Raw genomic sequence first — 18,271 nt, 5'->3', positions numbered from 1 at the left:
GGGGGCGTGGCCTCAGACAGGTCTGACTGTTCTCTCTCTGTGTTCAGATTCCTGGGAAGCTGCTGTTCTCTCTGGTGAAGCGTTACCTGTGCGTCACCTCCCTGATGGACAAACTCAACACCGCGGGTGTGGAGTCCAGCTCCGACAGGCAGGACGCCAGCCCCGCCCCCACCACGTCCTCCAGCTCCGCCCACCAGACGGAGCACCTCCGCATCCAGCGACAGTTCGACTTCACCATGGCGATGGCTAACCTGATCTCAGAGCTGGTCCGAGTCATGGGCTGGGACCGGAACCGGAAGCACCCCGACGGCTCCGCCCACCACCTGGGAGGGGGCGTGTCCTGCAGGGAGGAGCAGAGCGAGGAGGCGTGCCGCCCGGTCCTGAGGTCCATCTTCCAGCCTCGGTTCTGCGCCTCTCCCGTCGTGCTCGCCACCGCCGCCCCCGTCACCGTTCCCACCGCCACGCCGCCAAAGAAGAAGACGGGAAACGGGTTCAAAACGCGCTCCGACTTCGCCAGCCGCTCTGCCTACGTGGAGTACGTCCAGGACAGCCTGAAGAGCGGCATGATGGTCCGCATGCTGGAGGACTACGAGGAGGTGAGCGCCGGGGACGAGGGAGAGTTTCGCTACAGCAACGACGGCTCGCCGCCTGTTCAGGTGAGACGCTCCACGTATTTAACACGGATCCCCGTGGATCTGAAAATATGTGAACCAATCAAACGTTCAGTTGGTCAGAATAAAGATGTTCAAAGTTTAACAAGACTTCAAAGAAATCATTGAAATATTCTGATAAAAACATTTTGAAATTACGACGGTGATACAGTAACTCCCTCAGCCTGACAGTTCTGGTTCTGATCCATGCAGGTCTACTGGAACTCCTTGTCCAGGACTTACTGGGTTCACTGGCACATGGTTGAGATTCTGGGCAGCGGGAGCAGCAGTCAGTCGGAGAAGGAGACGCAGGAGAAGGCCTCCACCCTGACGGAGACGCTCAAACTCACCGCAGGTAACCCTCTGTCTCTGAGGCTACATTTACACTGTCAGTTAAATGTTACCCAATTCCGATTTTTTTTTTTTTGCTCTCATGTGACACAGATCGGATATGTTTTTTGACTATGTAACTAGGACAAGATGCATTTGGATATTTTGAGATCGGATACAGGCCTCCTTCATATGTGGAAATTTATCAGATACGAATCGGATATGTGACAATGCGATCGGATATTCTGACACATTGCGTTCCACACGTCATTAAATATGCAATGATTTAGATTTTTTTGTCGCACGTGGTAAGCTAGTGAATGCGAGACGCATAAACATACAAGGAACATGTCGGAGGAGGTCAAAACCAACGAGGCGCAGTGGACAGTTGAGGAAGTGACCCGTCTTCTCGGTCTTTGGAGAGTGGAGGAGATGCAAACCAAAATTAAAGGCACCTATCGTAATAAATCAGTCTTTCAAGACATTTCTAACTGTTTGGTAAACACTTAAAGGCGGGGTAGGGGATCTTTTTCTGGAACATTTTTTTACATATTGCTTGAAATACTCTTCACACCCCCATTGCAACCAATTAATTAAAAGTTTTGACACAAAAATGAAATGTTTTAGTGGCCTCTAGAACGAACAATCCAGGAAAAACACTATCCAATCATACTGAACCGTTAACGATGATTGGATTCTGATGCCGTCTGTCAAACTGCAATCTGCTCCTCCCCCCCCCCCCTGTGCGCGTACCCTGCTCCGTGAACGAATTACACGTCCAGACGCTTGGCAGGAAGCTAAACTAGAGCCAGCTTGGCTAGCACCTAGCATTATTAAACGTATAGTTAGCATATACTAAATACTAAATACGGCAACGTGTGAACGCTCGTGAACAAGCATTGCGCATTCATGTACTCTAGAGGTGTGGCTTCGGGGGGAAGTCTGAAGAAAGAGGTTGGGACTTTTGACCGGTCTATTTTCAAAATGCAGCTTCGCTGGACTCAAAATCCAGGATCTCCTACCCTACCTTTAAGTAGGCATGCGCGATGTTTCAGGTGATAGGCAAGTGTAATCGCGTGAATTAGATATGAGTCACATTATTAAAGTATGTGTAACCACACGTTAAAAAAAATCGGATCTGGGCATCAAGACTTGCAGTGTAAATGAAGCCTTATTCTCACCTTGTTCTCACCCGTTTCCTCCCTCAGTGAGTCAGACCTTCTTCTCGAAGCCGCCCGGCGGCCTCTACTCGCTGCCCTACCTGTCGGAGGGGCATCAGGTGGAGCCGGCGGCGCTCAGCAGGGCTGAGTGGTGGGAGATCCTGTTCTTCATCAAGAAGCTGGAGCTGCCGCAGCAGCAGGAGGTGAACGCCATCCTGCTGCAGAGCCTGGACGACCAGGTAGGACCGCCGCTCACCTGTCCTTTCGTTAGAGACGGTACGACCTGACCGCGTCTGTCCTGCAGGACGCCGAGCTGGACGACTTGTGTCTGATCGGCCTGTCGGTGCCCGGAGACGTGGCCAAGAAGCTGCTGCACTACGTGAAGCAGAAGCTGCCGTCGTCGTGCCTGGGCGACCTGCTGTGCTCGCACACCTTCTCCAAACACTACCTGAGGCGGGGGGGAGGAAGCCTGGAGGACCAGGAGCTGCTGGGTGAGCTCACAGGGGGAAGCCTGAAGCTTTCCGAAGCCTTCCGAAGCTTTCCGAAGCCTTCCGAAGCTTTCCGAAGCCTTCCAAAGCCTTCCGAAGCCTTCCGAAGCCCTCCGAAGCCTTCCGAAGCCTTCCGAAGCCTTCCGAAGCCTTCCGAAGCCCTCCGAAGCCTTCCGAAGCCCTCCGAAGCTTTCCGAAGCTTTCCGAAGCTTTCTGAAGCTTTTTTGAAGCTTTTTTGAAGCCTTTCCGAAGCCTTCCGAAGCCCTCCGAAGCCTTCCGAAGCCTTCCGAAGCCTTTCTGAAGCCTTCCGAAGCCTTTCTGAAGCTTTCTGAAGCTTTTTTGAAGCTTTTTTGAAGCCCTTCCGAAGCTTTCCGAAGCCTTCGGAGGGCTTCGGAAGCCTTCCGAAGCCTTCCGAAGCTTTCCGAAGCCTTCCGAAGCCTTCCGAAGCCCTCCGAAGCCTTCCGAAGCCCTCCGAAGCCTTCCGAAGCCTTCCGAAGCCTTCCGAAGCCTTCCGAAGCCTTCCGAAGCCTTCCGAAGCCCTCTGAAGCCTTCCGAAGCCTTCCGAAGCCTTTCTGAAGCCTTCCGAAGCCTTCCGAAGCCTTTCTGAAGCTTTCTGAAGCTTTCTGAAGCTTTCTGAAGCTTTCTGAAGCTTTTTTGAAGCCTTTCCGAAGCCTTCCGAAGCTTTCCGAAGCCTTCCGAAGCCTTCCGAAGCCCTCCGAAGCCTTCCGAAGCCTTCCGAAGCCTTCCGAAGCCTTCCGAAGCTTTCCGAAGCTTTCCGAAGCTTTCTGAAGCTTTTTTGAAGCTTTTTTGAAGCCTTTCCGAAGCCTTCCGAAGCCCTCCGAAGCCTTCCGAAGCCTTCCGAAGCCTTTCGAAGCCTTCCGAAGCCTTTCTGAAGCCTTCCGAAGCCTTTCTGAAGCCTTCCGAAGCCTTTCTGAAGCCTTCCGAAGCCTTTCTGAAGCCTTCCGAAGCCTTTCTGAAGCCTTCCGAAGCCTTTCTGAAGCCTTCCGAAGCCTTTCTGAAGCCTTCCGAAGCCTTTCTGAAGCCTTCCGAAGCCTTTCTGAAGCCTTCCGAAGCCTTTCTGAAGCCTTCCGAAGCCTTTCTGAAGCCTTCCGAAGCCTTTCTGAAGCCATCCGAAGCCTTTCTGAAGCTTTCTGAAGCTTTTTTGAAGCTTTTTTGAAGCCCTTCCGAAGCTTTCCGAAGCCTTCCGAAGCCTTCCGAAGCTTTCCGAAGCCCTCCGAAGCCTTCCGAAGCCTTTCTGAAGCCTTCCGAAGCCTTTCTGAAGCTTTCTGAAGCTTTTTTGAAGCTTTTTTGAAGCCTTTCCGAAGCCTTCCGAAGCCTTCCGAAGCCCTCCGAAGCCTTCCGAAGCCTTCCGAAGCCTTCTGAAGCCCTCCGAAGCCTTCCGAAGCCTTCCGAAGCCTTCCGAAGCCTTTCTGAAGCTTTCTGAAGCTTTTTTGAAGCCTTTCCGAAGCCTTCCGAAGCCTTCTGAAGCCCTCCGAAGCCTTCCGAAGCCTTCCGAAGCCTTCCGAAGCTTTCCGAAGCTTTCTGAAGCTTTTTTGAAGCCTTTCCGAAGCCTTCCGAAGCCTTTCTGAAGCTTTCTGAAGCTTTCTGAAGCCTTTCCGAAGCTTTCTGAAGCTTTCTGAAGCCTTTCCGAAGCTTTCTGAAGCCCTTCCGAAGCCTTCCGAAGCCTTCCGAAGCTTTCCGAAGCCTTTCTGAAGCCTTTCTGAAGCTTTCTGAAGTTTTTTTGAAGCCTTTCCGAAGCCTTTCCGAAGCTTTCTGAAGCCTTTCTGAAGCCTTTCTGAAGCCTTTCTGAAGCTTTCTGAAGCCTTTCTGAAGCTTTCTGAAGCCTTTCTGAAGCTTTCTGAAGCTTTCTGAAGCTTTCTGAAGCTTTCTGAGGCTTTCGGAAGCCTTTCTGAAGCTTTCGGAAGCCTTCCGAAGCCTTCCGAAGCTTTCTGAAGCCTTCCGAAGCCTTCCGAAGCCTTTCTGAAGCTTTCTGAAGCCTTTCTGAAGCTTTCTGAAGCCTTTCCGAAGATTTCTGAAGCCTTTCCGAAGCTTTCTGAAGCCTTCCGAAGCCTTCTGAAGCCTTTCTGAAGCTTTCTGAAGTTTTTTTGAAGCTTTCCGAAGCTTTCCGAAGCTTTCCGAAGCTTTCTGTGCCCGGAGGCGGGGTCTGACTGCGCTTTGTTCCACAGCTGAGAGCTCTCTGGGAGGGGGAGGAGCCCCGAGCCTCTGCTCCTCCTCAGGCTCCGCCTCCTCGTCCTCAGCCATGGGCTCCGTCTCCAAGAAGGCCAAGAAGGAGCTTCCCCTGGACTCCGGCTGCGGGGGCTCGGAGACCGAGAGCGAGCTGCCCACCGAGGACGACAGCAAGTACCCCGACGACCTGGAGGACAAGATGAAAGGTGGGCCGGGTGTGGGCCGGGTGTGGGCCGGGTGTGGGCCGGGTGTGGGCCGGAGGTGGGTCGGGTGTGGGCCGGGTGTGGGTCGGAGGTGGGCCGGGTGTGGGCCGGAGGTGGGTCGGGTGTGGGCCGGGTGTGGGTCGGAGGTGGGCCGGGTGTGGGTCGGAGGTGGGTCGGGTGTGGGCCGGGTGTGGGTCGGAGGTGGGCCGGGTGTGGGTCGGAGGTGGGCCGGGTGTGGGCCGGAGGTGGGCCGGGTGTGGGCCGGGTGTGGGCCAGGACCCAACAGATTCAGCCTGTCGGTGTAACGTCTGCGTCTCTCTCCCTTGTCCCCTTAGTGTTCAACAACCCGCGCGTCCAGGGGAAGAAGACGCTGCTGGAGAAGCTGGGGGAGGTGGTGGACATCCTGAAGAAGGGGGGGGCGGGCTCAGACCAGGCCCAGCAGCTCGCCGCCGTCCTCTTCATCACCCGCCTGCTGGAGGAGAAGAGCGGCCAGGAGAAGAACTCCATGAGGAGCGACTCGGCCCAGACCGTGCGGTGAGTTTCAGGAAGGGGGCGGAACCGGAACCGGAACCAGAACCTGAACCTGAACCTGTGGTGTTCTTCCTCCAACAGGGACAAGGTCCTGAAGCTGCTGGTGGAGCTGCTGGGCTCGTCCTGTAAGGACGTGGTGGTCAGCTCGCTGAGGCTCACGCACCTCCTGATGCTGAGGTACGAGTGGAGGGTGTCCTTCGCCACCGAGGGCGGAGTCAAGGCCGTCCTGTCCTGCATGCAGGAGTTCTGCTCCGTCACCCACGTGCAGCAGCTGGCGCTGGCGGTGAGCATCCAACCGCTCTGACCGGGTTATGCAGCTAACAGGAAGCGTTTGGCTTTTAGCTCATGCAGCTAACAGGAAGCGTTTGGCTTTTAGCTCATGCAGCTAACAGGAAGCGTTTGGCTGTTAGCTCATGCAGCTAACAGGAAGCGTTTGGCCGTTAGCTCATGCAGCTAACAGGAAGCGTTTGGCCCTTAGCTCATGCAGCTAACAGGAAGCGTTTGGCCCTTAGCTCATGCAGCTAACAGGAAGCGTTTGGCCGTTAGCTCATGCAGCTAACAGGAAGCGTTTGGCCCTTAGCTCATGCAGCTAACAGGAAGCGTTTGGCCCTTAGCTCATGCAGGTAACAGGAAGCGTTTGGCCGTTAGCTAACAGGAAGCGTTTGCCGTTAGCTCATGCAGCTAACAGGAAGCGTTTGGCCCTTAGCTCATGCAGCTAACAGGAAGCGTTTGGCCGTTAGCTCATGCAGGTAACAGGAAGCGTTTGGCCGTTAGCTCATGCAGCTAACAGGAAGCGTTTGGTCGTTAGCTCATGCAGCTAACAGGAAGCGTTTGGCCGTTAGCTCATGCAGCTAACAGGAAGCGTTTGGCCGTTAGCTCATGCAGCTAACAGGAAGCGTTTGGCCGTTAGCTCATGCAGCTAACAGGAAGCGTTTGGCCGTTAGCTCATGCAGCTAACAGGAAGCGTTTGGTCGTTAGCTCATGCAGCTAACAGGAAGCGTTTGGCCGTTAGCTCATGCAGGTAACAGGAAGCGTTTGGCCGTTAGCTCATGCAGCTAACAGGAAGCGTTTGGCCGATAGCTCATGCAGCTAACAGGAAGCGTTTGGCCGTTAGCTCATGCAGGTAACAGGAAGCGTTTGGCCGATAGCTCATGCAGCTAACAGGAAGCGTTTGGCTTTTAGCTCATGCAGCTAACAGGAAGCGTTTGGCTTTTAGCTCATGCAGCTAACAGGAAGCGTTTGGCTTTTAGCTCATGCAGCTAACAGGAAGCGTTTGGCTGTTAGCTCATGCAGCTAACAGGAAGCGTTTGGCCGTTAGCTCATGCAGCTAACAGGAAGCGTTTGGCCCTTAGCTCATGCAGCTAACAGGAAGCGTTTGGCCCTTAGCTCATGCAGCTAACAGGAAGCGTTTGGCCCTTAGCTCATGCAGCTAACAGGAAGCGTTTGGCCGTTAGCTCATGCAGCTAACAGGAAGCGTTTGGCCCTTAGCTCATGCAGCTAACAGGAAGCGTTTGGCCCTTAGCTCATGCAGCTAACAGGAAGCGTTTGGCCCTTAGCTCATGCAGGTAACAGGAAGCGTTTGGCCGTTAGCTAACAGGAAGCGTTTGCCGTTAGCTCATGCAGCTAACAGGAAGCGTTTGGCCCTTAGCTCATGCAGCTAACAGGTAGCGTTTGGCCGTTAGCTCATGCAGGTAACAGGAAGCGTTTGGCCCTTAGCTCATGCAGCTAACAGGAAGCGTTTGGTCGTTAGCTCATGCAGCTAACAGGAAGCGTTTGGCCGTTAGCTCATGCAGCTAACAGGAAGCGTTTGGCCGTTAGCTCATGCAGCTAACAGGAAGCGTTTGGCCGTTAGCTCATGCAGCTAACAGGAAGCGTTTGGTCGTTAGCTCATGCAGCTAACAGGAAGCGTTTGGCCGTTAGCTCATGCAGGTAACAGGAAGCGTTTGGCCGTTAGCTCATGCAGCTAACAGGAAGCGTTTGGCCGATAGCTCATGCAGCTAACAGGAAGCGTTTGGCCGTTAGCTCATGCAGGTAACAGGAAGCGTTTGGCCGTTAGCTCATGCAGCTAACAGGAAGCGTTTGGCCGATATCTCATGCAGCTAACAGGAAGCGTTTGGCCGTTAGCTCATGCAGCTAACAGGAAGCGTTTGGCCGTTAGCTCTGACCGGGTTCTGCTGTTGGTTCTGTGTTTGACGCTCCTCTTCCTCGCAGACGCTGAAGGTCATCACGGGCGCCAGCAAACACGACCTGCGCAGCGTGGGCAGCAGCCTGCCGCTGTCCGAGTCCGGCACGCAGATGATGCTGGAGATCTTCGCCAGCATCGGCTCGGCCACGCCCGAAGGCTCCAAAGGCTTGCTGGGCGCCATCCCCTCCGCCATCGAGCTGATGCTGAAAACCAAAGGGTAAGTGGCGCCCGCGGCTCTGCTGGGGTCTGTGGCGCCCGCGTGCTGACCCCTAACCTTGTTCCCTAACCCTGTCCCCTGTCCCCTAACCTTTTCCCCTAACCCTGGTCCCTAACCTTGTCCCTTGTCCCCTAACCTTGTCATCTAACCTTGTCCCTTGTCCCCTAACCTTGTCCCCTAACCTTGTCCCTTGTCCCCTAACCTTGTCCCTTGTCCGCTAACCTTGTCCCCTAACCCTGTCCCCTGTCTCCTAACCCTGTCCCCTGTCCCCTAACCTTTTCCCCTAACCCTGGTCCCTAACCTTGTCCCTTGTCCCCTAACCTTGTCATCTAACCTTGTCCCTTGTCCGCTAACCTTGTCCCCTAACCCTGTCCCCTGTCTCCTAACCCTGTCCCCTGTCCCCTGTCCCCTAACCTTTTCCCCTAACCCTGGTCCCTAACCTTGTCCCTTGTCCCCTAACCTTGTCATCTAACCTTGTCCCTTGTCCCCTAACCTTGTCCCCTAACCTTGTCCCTTGTCCCCTAACCTTGTCCCCTAACCCTGTCACCTAACCTTGTCCCTTGTCCCCTAACCTTGTCCCTTGTCCCCTAACCCTGACGGCGTGCTGACCCTGGGTTCTCTGTGCAGCTGCGTGCCGTCGGTGCGGAACGGGCTGCTGGTCATCATCATGCTCATCTCCAGCCACAAGAGCCTGGCAGAGCAGCTGGTGGCGTGCAGCGTCACCGCCGTCCTCAAGAAGTGTCTGACGCTGTCCACGGCCGAGACCATGCTCGCCATCATCGCCCTCAACCACATCTCAATGGTGCACAAGCTGGAGAGCAAAGGTATGTTCAGCACATCTGCTCCACCCGCTGGTGTTCGGCCCGAGGCCGTGCGCTCACTGAAACGTGTCTGTGTGGCGTGCGTGTGGCGTGCGTGTGGCGTGCGTGTGGCGTGCGTGTGGCGTGCGTGTGGCGTGCGTGTGGCGTGCGTGTGGCGTGCAGAGTGCCAGGAACAGCTGGACTTAAAGGACACGGAGCTGCAGATGTTGGTGGTGAGTCTGAAGGAGCCGACGGTGACCAAAGAGGTGATCCAGACGCTGGAGCAGCTGCTGTGTGACGACGCCGCTCAGCTGGAGGAGGAGCGCAGCCAGGTAATATAATAATAATAATCATTTATTTATATAGCACCTTTCATACATAAATCCATCCATCCATCCATTATCTTCCGCTTGTCCGGGGATCGGGTCGCGGGGGCAGCAGCTTGAGCAGAGAACATAAAATACATAGAATGTAGCTCAAAGCGCTTTACAAATAAGATCAATATACAAAGTAAATAAAGTGGAACAACAACAAAATAGAGCACAATAGAGAAACAACAAATAGTAATAATAATAGAATCCATAAAACTAGTAGAAGGCGAGGGTGTATAGATGTGTTTTTAGCTGCTTTTTAAAGTTTGTAATATCTGTTGACTGACGAATATACACTGGTAGAGAGTTCCAGATTTTTGGTGCATAAAAACAGAAAGCAGCTTCACCCGTCTTTTTATATTTCATTTTAGGAATATTTAATAAAGTAGCACCTGATGATCTTAGAGCTCGATTTGGAACATATTCTGTGAGTAGTTCTGAAATGTACGGAGGTGCTAATCTATTTAGATATTTAAAAACCAATAAGAGAATCTTAAAATCTATTCTAAAAGACACAGGGAGCCAGTGTAGTGAAGCTAGAACAGGTGTGATGTGTTCTCTCTCTTTAGTGCGGGTTAGCATTCTGAACAAGCTGTAATCTGTCAGTAGTAGATTTTGGGAGCCCAGTAAATAGCGCATTACAGTAGTCAAGTCGTGAGAAAACAAAAGCATGGATCAGTTTCTCAGCATCCTTCTGTTTGAGGAATGGTCTAACCCGTGTAATATTTCGTAAGTGATAGAATGCTGTTCTTGTAACATTTCCAATGTGAGGTTTAAAAGTTAATTTGGAGTCTAGAATTACACCCAGATTTCTAATTTCATCCTTCACTTGTATAGACAAATTTCCAATGTGGTTCAGTGATGCTGTTCAAGCAGGATGGTAGTTTGATTAGAGCACTTGTATCATAGATTTGCGTGTCATCTGCATAGCTATGATAACTGACTCCATGTTATTTTAATAATGTGTCCTAATGGTAGCATATCGAGAGAACAGTAGAGGACCCAGTACTGAACCTTGAGGAACACCATAATTTATATCATAAACATTGGATCTATGCTCGGCCAGACTAATAAAGAACCTTCTGCCTCTAAGATACGATTTGAACCACTGTAGGACTGTTGCCGAAAGGCCTACCCAATTTTCAAGTTGATCTATAAGAATGTCGAGGTCTACTGTGTCAAAAGCTGCACTGAGATCTAAGAGAAGGTGGACAGATACCTGGTTTCTATCCGCATTAACTCTGAGATCATTTACTATTCTGACCAGAGCTGTTTCAGTGCTGTGACCTGATCTGAAACCTGATTGGAATTTATCAAACACCTCATTATTTAAAAAAAAATTAATTTACTTGTGCAAACACGACTTTTTCTAGGATTTTACTAAGGAATGGTAAATTTGAGATGGGTCTGAAATTATTTAAAACTGATGAGTCACAGTGCTATGTTTCTGTTAGTTTGATTGGGCGTTAGCTCATGCAGCTAACAGGAAGCGTTAGCTCACGCAGCTAACAGGAAGCGTTAGCTCACGCAGCTAACAGGAAGTGTTTGGCCCTTAGTCGGCTCGGCTCTCACCTGTCCGTGTCTCTTTGTTCAGGTGACTCACAGTCGGGACACCTACCAGGACCTTGTCCGCCTGATGGAGCAGCACCGCGCCGACCGGGCCATTCAGCTCTCCATCCTCAGGTACCTCAGACCTCTATCCTCGTAATGTTGTTGCCATGGTGACGCAGCCCATCTGATTGGCCGTTTGTCCCCACAGGATCCTCAACAAGTTCCTGGACAACTACGAGGAGGACGAGCTGCCGTGGCACGAGAGCATCGAGCCCTGCCTGTCCACCATGACGGCCTTCATCAACGACAGAGAGGTCCGCACGCGCTCCGGCAGTCAGAACCTCCGCCTGCAGACGCACGTTAACCCCAGCTGTCCTCCGCAGGTGGTGCAGATGTTCATCCGCTTCCTGTACCGGCTGGCGTCCCTGAACAAAGACTACGCCGTGGTCATGTGCCGGCTGGGCACCAAAGAGGCTCTGGTGAAGGCTCTGGACAAACACAGCACCAACCTGCTGCTGGTCACCGAGCTCCGGGACCTCATCACCGACTGCGAGAAGTACGCCAGCCTCTACAAGAAGATGACCACCAGCGTCCTGGCGGGCTGCATCCAGGTACCGACCCGCACACGAACCTGAGGTCCAGAACCTGAGGTCCAGAACCTGAGGTCCAGAACCTGAGGTCCAGAACCTGAGGTCCAGACTGTCAGACATGTTGTTGTTCACCTGAGTTAGCGGGACCTCTGACCACCTCTGTGGTTTCAATTTGGGGGAAGATTAGAAAGTCTCTAAAGGAAGTCCAGAGTAGGGCCATGGAGGACCTCCAGAACCTCTGTAGAACCTCTCAGAACATCTGCAGAACATCTGTAGAACCTCTGTAGAACCTCTCAGAACATCTGTAGAACCTCTCAGAACATCTGTAGAGCCTCTCAGAACATCTGTAGAACCTCTCAGAACATCTGCAGAACATCTGTAGAACCTCTCAGAACATCTGCAGAACATATGTAGAACCTCTAGGAACTGAAAACAGTGAATGAAATGATATCATGAAGTAAGCTGCCAGGATTAGGTGCGAGTAGGGCTGGACCATAAAATGATAGATATCGAGGAATAACTTTTCTTTGCTTCCTGAAGCCAAACTGGCAGCTGTAACATGGCCCATTCGGACTCAATGTCCCCCACCTCCCCCGGGACATGGTTGAAGCTCTGCCGGAGGTGGGAGTTGAAAATCCTCCTTACAGGGGATTCCGCCAGACGTTCCCAGCAGACCCTCACAATACGTTTGGGCCTGCCAGGTCTGACCGGCTGGGACACCAGTGGTGAGGGAGGCCGTCAAGCTGAAGAAGGAGTCCTATCGGACCTTTTTGGCCAGTGGGACTCTGGAAGCAGCTGATGGGTACCGACAGGCCAAGGGGAACGCGGCCTCGGCAGTTGCTGAGGCAAAAACTCGGGCTTGGGAGGAGTTCGGGGAGGCCATGGAGAACGATTTCCGGACGGCCTCGAAGAGATTCTGGTCCGCCATCTGGCGGCTCGGGGGAAAGCGGTGCACCGTCAACACCGTGTATGGTGGGGGCGGGGCTCTGCTGACCTCAACTAGGGACGTCGTGAGTCGGTGAGGGGAATACTTCGAGGGCCTCCTCAATCCTACCGACACGCCTTCCGATGAGGAAGCAGAGTTGGGGAGCTCGGACGTGGGGCCTCCCATTTCTGGGGCTGAGGTCGCCGAGGTGGTCAAAAAGCTCCTCGGTGGCCCCGGGGATGGATGGGGTCCGTCCTGAGTTCCTCAAGGCTCTGGATGTTGTGGGGCTGTCTTGGTTGACACGCCTCTGCAGCATCGCGTGGACATCGGGGGCAGTGCCTCTGGACTGGCAGACCGGGGTGGTGGTCCCCCTCTTTAAAAAGGGGGACCGGAGGGTGTGTTCCAACTATAGGGGGATCACACTCCTCAGCCTCCCTGGTAAGGTCTATTCGGGGGTACTGGAGAGGAGGATCCGCCGGATAGTCGAATCTGGGATTCAGGAGGTGCAGTGTGGTTTTCGTCCTGGCCGTGGAACAGTGGACCAGCTCTACACCCTCCGCAGGATCCTGGAGGGAGCATGGGAGTTCGCCCAACCGGTCTATATGTGTTTTGTGGACTTGGAGAAGGCGTTCGACCGTGTCCCTCGGGGACTCTTGTGGGGGGTGCTCCGGGAGTATGGAGTGCCGGACTCCTTGATATGGGCTGTTCGGTCTCTGTATGACCGGTGTCAGAGTTTGGTCCGCATTGCCGGCAGTAAGTCGGACATGTTTCCTCTGAGGGTTGGACTCCGTCAGGGCTGCCCTTTGTCACCGATTCTGTTCATAATTTTTATGGACAATATTACAAAGGTGGAAGAAGGCAGTCCTAGAAACCTGTTTTATATGCGAATCAGAAGACAGATCCTGGTCAGAAATAACTCAAAGGTTCCTCACTGTAGGACCAGAAGCTGAGGAAATACCATCCAGAGTAACTATATTACCGGATTGTGGTTCCATAGAGGTTCTGAAATAAATCACAGCTCTGTTTCCTGTTTCCTGCTTCTTCCTTCCGGCTTCCGGCTTCCTGCTTTCTTTTTCCTGTTTCCTGTTTCATGCCTCCTGCTTCCTGTTTCCTGTGTCCTGCTTCCTTCTTGCTTCCTGTTTCCTGCTTCCTGTTTCCTGCTTCCTTCTTCTTGCTTCCTGTTTCCTGTTTCCTGCTTCCTTCTTCTTGCTTCCTGTTTCCTGTTTCCTGCTTCCTTCTTCTTGCTTCCTGTTTCCTGCTTCCTTCTTCTTCCTGCTTCCTGCTTCTTCCTGCTTCCTGCCTCCTGTTTCCTGCCTCCTGTTTCCTGCCTCCTGTTTCCTGCCTCCTGTTTCCTGCTTCCTGCTTCCTGCCTCCTGCTTCCTGCCTCCTGTTTCCTGCCTCCTGTTTCCTGCCTCCTGTTTCCTGCTTCCTGCTTCCTCCTGCTTCCTGCCTCCTGTTTCCTGCCTCCTGTTTCCTGCCTCCTGTTTCCTGCTTCCTGCTTCCTCCTGCTTCCTGCCTCCTGTTTCCTGCCTCCTGTTTCCTGCCTCCTGTTTCCTGCTTCCTGCTTCCTCCTGCTTCCTGCTTCCTGCCTCCTGTTTCCTGCTTCCTGCCTCCTGTTTCCTGCCTCCTGTTTCCTGCTTTCTGCTTCCTCCTGCTTCCTGTTTCCTGCTTCCTGCCTCCTGTTTCCTGATTCCTGCTTCCTCCTGCTTCCTGTTTCCTGCTTCCTGCTTCTTCCTGCTTCCTGCCTCCTGTTTCCTGCCTCCTGTTTCCTGCCTCCTGTTTCCTGCCTCCTGTTTCCTGCTTCCTGCTTCCTGCCTCCTGCTTCCTGCCTCCTGTTTCCTGCCTCCTGTTTCCTGCCTCCTGTTTCCTGCTTCCTGCTTCCTCCTGCTTCCTGCCTCCTGTTTCCTGCCTCCTGTTTCCTGCCTCCTGTTTCCTGCTTCCTGCTTCCTCCTGCTTCCTGCTTCCTGCCTCCTGTTTCCTGCTTCCTGCCTCCTGTTTCCTGCCTCCTGTTTCCTGCTTTCTGCTTCCTCCTGCTTCCTGTTTCCTGCTTCCTGCCTCCTGTTTCCTGATTCCTGCTTCCTCCTGCTTCCTGTTTCCTGCTTCCTGCTTCCTCCTGCTTCCTGCCTCCTGTTTCCTGCCTCCTGTTTCCTGATTCCTGCTTCCTCCTGCTTCCTGTTTCCTGCTTCCTGCTTCCTCCTGCTTCCTGTTTCCTGCTTCCTGCCTCCTGTTTCCTGCCTCCTGTTTCCTGCCTCCTGTTTCCTGCCTCCTGTTTCCTGCCTCCTGTTTCCTGCTTCCTGCTTCCTGCTTCCTGCCTCCTGTTTCCTGCCTCCTGTTTCCTGCCTCCTGTTTCCTGCCTCCTGTTTCCTGCCTCCTGTTTCCTGCTTCCTGCTTCCTCCTGCTTCCTGTTTCCTGCTTCCTTCTTCTTGCTTCCTGCTTCCTGCTTCCTGCCTCCTGTTTCCTGCCTCCTATTTCCTGCTTCCTCCTGTTTCCTGCTTCCTGCTTCCTGCTTCCTCCTGCTTCCTTCTTCTTGCTTCCTGCTTCCTGCTTCCTGCCTCCTGTTTCCTGCCTCCTGTTTCCTGCTTCCTGTCAGATGGTGTTGGGTCAGATCGAGGAGCACCGCCGGAGCCACCAGCCGATCAACATCCCCTTCTTCGACGTCTTCCTCAGGAACCTGTGCCAAGGTGAGTGTGTTCTGTCCTGAGACGTCTGTGACGTCCCCGCCGTTGGTAACTGTTGGTAACCGTTGGTAACCGCTGGTAACCGCCGCTGTCTCAGGCTCCAGCGTGGAGCTGAAGGAGGACAAGTGCTGGGAGAAGGTGGAGGTGTCGTCCAATCACCATCGAGCCAACAAACTGACCGACAAGAACCCCAAAACCTACTGGGAGTCCAACGGCTGTACCGGCTCGCACTTCATCAACATCTACATGCACAAAGGCGTCGTCATCAGGTAGGCGGGGCCTCGGCCTTCCTGTGGTTAGCCCGACGCCGTGTGGCGCTGACGCCGTGTCCTGTCTCTGCTCAGGCAACTCGCCATTGTGGTGGCCAGCGAGGACTCCAGCTACATGCCGGCCCGGGTCCTGGTTCTGGGCGGAGACGATCCGACCAACATCAACACGGAGCTCAACACGGTGAGTAGGGATGGGAATCGAAAACCGGTTCTTGTTGAGAACCGGTTCCCATTGTTTCAATTCTTTGGAATCGTTTGGCGATTTTGCAAACGATTCCCTTATCGATTCCAGTGGGCGCGAATGACGTCACCACGCAGCGTTGTGTGGCGAGTCCGGCGCAGCCAACAGTAAACATGGCGCCCAAGCGGTACAAACGCTCGAAAGTTTGGTTACACATCCCTAAAAAAGACGACAACAGGGCAACTTGCAAAGTGAATATTTCACCAAAGGGAGGAAATACTACCAACATGCAATAACTATGAATGAATGTCGCGTTTTCGATCCGCTCCGGACTAACGTTGGTGAATCTGAACTTAGCAACGTTAGCATGTCCTCGGCTAACACTGCAGGTAACTAACTAACTAACAAACACTGCCTATCATGTTAGCACCATTTGCCTGATTGTAAAAGCTGCTGTTAGTAACGGTTAAGGTTAAATGAATGCCTTCTCAGGCATTACATTTAGATGAAATCATGAGAGACAGAGCCTGACTGGCTCAGAGCCAGAGGCTGGTGGTACTACCCCCAGTTCACCTCTACCTCCAGCTTCTCCTTTCACCAGAGCAGGAAGAGTTAAATTACCCAGGCCAGGATAGACCAATGTGGACCTCACCGTTGTTGGGTTTGTGAGGTCATGACTCGTGTTACTTCTAAACTAAACAAAGTGGATGCTAATCGACCGGTTTGTTGTCCTTTTTCTCCAAATGAGAATCGATAAGGGAACCGACAAAGAACCGAATCATTAAGTAGAATCGAAAATGGAATTGGAATCGTAAAAATCTTATTAATTCCCATCCCTAGCGGTGAGTCTGCGGTTCTGCCCAGAGCGCCGCGGGTCGGCCCGCATCACTAATTCTGCTGTCTGTGTTCCCAGGTGAACGTGGCTCCCTCCGCCAGCCGGGTGGTTCTGCTGGAGAACATGACCCGGTTCTGGTCCATCATCCAGATCCGGGTCAAGAGATGCCAGCAGGTGAGACTCTGATTCAGCTCTGCTTCCCGTCCTGTTCTGACCGGTTCTGACCCGTCCCGTCCTGTTCTGACTGGTTCTGACCCGTCCTGTTCTGACCCGTCCTGTTCTGACCCGTCCTCTGTCACAGGGCGGCATCGACACCAGAGTCCACGGCTTCGAGGTTCTGGGCCCGAAGCCGACGTTCTGGCCCGTGTTTAAGGAGCAGCTGTGCTGTCGGACCTTCCTGTTCTACAGCACCAAGGCCCATACGTGGTGCCAGGAGGTGGTGGAGGACAAGACCCAGCTGCCCCAGCTGTTCAACAAGTACGTGAGAACCAGAACCAGAACCAGGGCTCTGAGAGTCCACCCAGAACTCTCTTATTTCATCTCGTGTTTTGAATTTTAAACTGATTCACTTTTCTGCTCGGCTTTGAGCCGCCTGTGCACCTGACCCTGAGCAGACCAGAACCAGCATCAGGTCCGGTCCAAACGGTTCTAACACCTATAAACACCTGCTTAATGTGTATTTAGCTAATAAACGGATCGGTGTGTGTGTGCAGGCTGAACAGCGCTCTGAGACACGAGCAGATGTTCGCCGACCGTTTCCTGCCGGACGCCGAGGCCGCCGAAGCTCTGGGTCGGACCTGCTGGGAGGCTCTGATCACCCCCATCGTGCACAGCATCACGCTGTCAGGTACGCCCACCGGGCCACATGATTACACACCGGGTCACATGATCACACACCGGGTCACATGATCACGGCTCTGGGACTTCTGTAAAGTCAGCAGCAGGTTTTTCTCCATATATTTGGACCTCTTCTCTTTGAAGAAGTTTTTCTCTTTGAAAAACTGATTTTAAAACTGCCATAAAAAACGAGCCACACATAGTAGCCGAATGGAAATTACACCGCTGGCTTCTGCCGTCTCTTGGGGCGCTGACGGTTGAAGAATTATTCAGATACGACTTTTACTTTTCAAACAGCGACCGTTTGTTCGAGACAGTCGAGTGCAGTCAAAATTATAGTGCAATTTTAAGAAGCCATAGTGAGCGTACATGTCAGACACAGACGAGCCGCACCTGCTCCTGTTACCGGGGCAACGCCTTGTTAGCCTGCTCCTGTTACCAGGGCAACGCCTTGTTAGCTTGCTCCTGTTACCAGGGCAACGCCTTGTTAGCCTGCTCCTGTTACCAGGGCAACGCCTTGTTAGCCTGCTCCTGTTACCAGGGCAACGCCTTGTTAGCCTGCTCTGTTCTAAGACTGCTGATGTGGGCAGAGCCAAGATGGCTGCCCTGTTATAACAGCTTAATGTTATTAATCTGATCTGTTTTTCTCCTTTAAACTGATAGTGAGGGGAAGTTTGAAAATACCCACAATGCAATGGGAAAAGGCATTGAAAAGCACTAAACTAAGCCATTTTGAAAATGCCATAAAAGCTGTATTTTAAACAGGACCTTGATAAAAATGACATTGGCTGTCTTCAGCAGACCTGTCTTCTCCATTTTGGGCGTCGCAGAGGTGCAAAATTCAATGGGAAAATCGATTGAAAAGCACTAAAGGAGCCAAAAATGACAAAAACTGCCCTATTTTGGAGGTCTCATAACTCAACCATACGACATCACAGAGACCTCATTCAAAGTTTATATGTGACAGCAGACTCTCAACTTTAACTGAACTAAAGGGTTTGTTGATAGGGCGGGCTGTAGATTGGCACCCAATTTCTTCAGAAATGTTCTAGTTGTGTCTAAAGTTGAGACTGGATGAAGGTTTGTGTGCTCATTACTGTGGTGTAGTTGGTCCTCATAGAGACAGTAGTCCAGCTGTTACAAACACAGATAGATAAATAGATACTTTACTGATCCTGGGGGGGGCATCCGGTCACTTATATCAGTTGCAAAGATCTAACCGGTCACATAAACATGACCTGTTAGCTCCAGGAAACTTGGTTCTGATTGGCTGCGTTGGTCCC

The 18,271-nt window shown here is 52.7% G+C and overlaps 1 protein-coding gene across 1 annotated transcript in view; it reads left to right on the top strand.

The window, feature by feature from the left end:
- cul9 (cullin 9) overlaps positions 1 to 18,271 on the top strand; it is a 62,625-nt gene that overhangs the window by 8,004 nt on the left and 36,350 nt on the right. Inside the window, exons 4-22 of the mRNA XM_075473956.1 lie at positions 48 to 656; positions 864 to 1,005; positions 2,189 to 2,379; positions 2,445 to 2,631; positions 4,815 to 5,021; positions 5,354 to 5,552; positions 5,631 to 5,832; positions 7,761 to 7,951; positions 8,579 to 8,775; positions 8,935 to 9,083; positions 10,717 to 10,805; positions 10,882 to 10,987; positions 11,057 to 11,284; positions 14,779 to 14,869; positions 14,964 to 15,135; positions 15,211 to 15,316; positions 16,230 to 16,325; positions 16,453 to 16,628; positions 16,865 to 16,998. Coding sequence (XP_075330071.1) covers positions 48 to 656; positions 864 to 1,005; positions 2,189 to 2,379; positions 2,445 to 2,631; positions 4,815 to 5,021; positions 5,354 to 5,552; positions 5,631 to 5,832; positions 7,761 to 7,951; positions 8,579 to 8,775; positions 8,935 to 9,083; positions 10,717 to 10,805; positions 10,882 to 10,987; positions 11,057 to 11,284; positions 14,779 to 14,869; positions 14,964 to 15,135; positions 15,211 to 15,316; positions 16,230 to 16,325; positions 16,453 to 16,628; positions 16,865 to 16,998 — 3,472 coding nt within the window. The remainder of the gene's footprint in view (positions 1 to 47; positions 657 to 863; positions 1,006 to 2,188; positions 2,380 to 2,444; positions 2,632 to 4,814; positions 5,022 to 5,353; positions 5,553 to 5,630; positions 5,833 to 7,760; positions 7,952 to 8,578; positions 8,776 to 8,934; positions 9,084 to 10,716; positions 10,806 to 10,881; positions 10,988 to 11,056; positions 11,285 to 14,778; positions 14,870 to 14,963; positions 15,136 to 15,210; positions 15,317 to 16,229; positions 16,326 to 16,452; positions 16,629 to 16,864; positions 16,999 to 18,271) is intronic.

The sequence above is a fragment of the Odontesthes bonariensis genome, chromosome 2 (assembly GCF_027942865.1).
Source record: "Odontesthes bonariensis isolate fOdoBon6 chromosome 2, fOdoBon6.hap1, whole genome shotgun sequence".
Classification (NCBI taxonomy): domain Eukaryota; kingdom Metazoa; phylum Chordata; class Actinopteri; order Atheriniformes; family Atherinopsidae; genus Odontesthes; species Odontesthes bonariensis.
The sequence above is the reverse complement of the archived record's forward strand: the minus strand, read 5'-3'. Positions and strand labels throughout refer to the sequence as shown.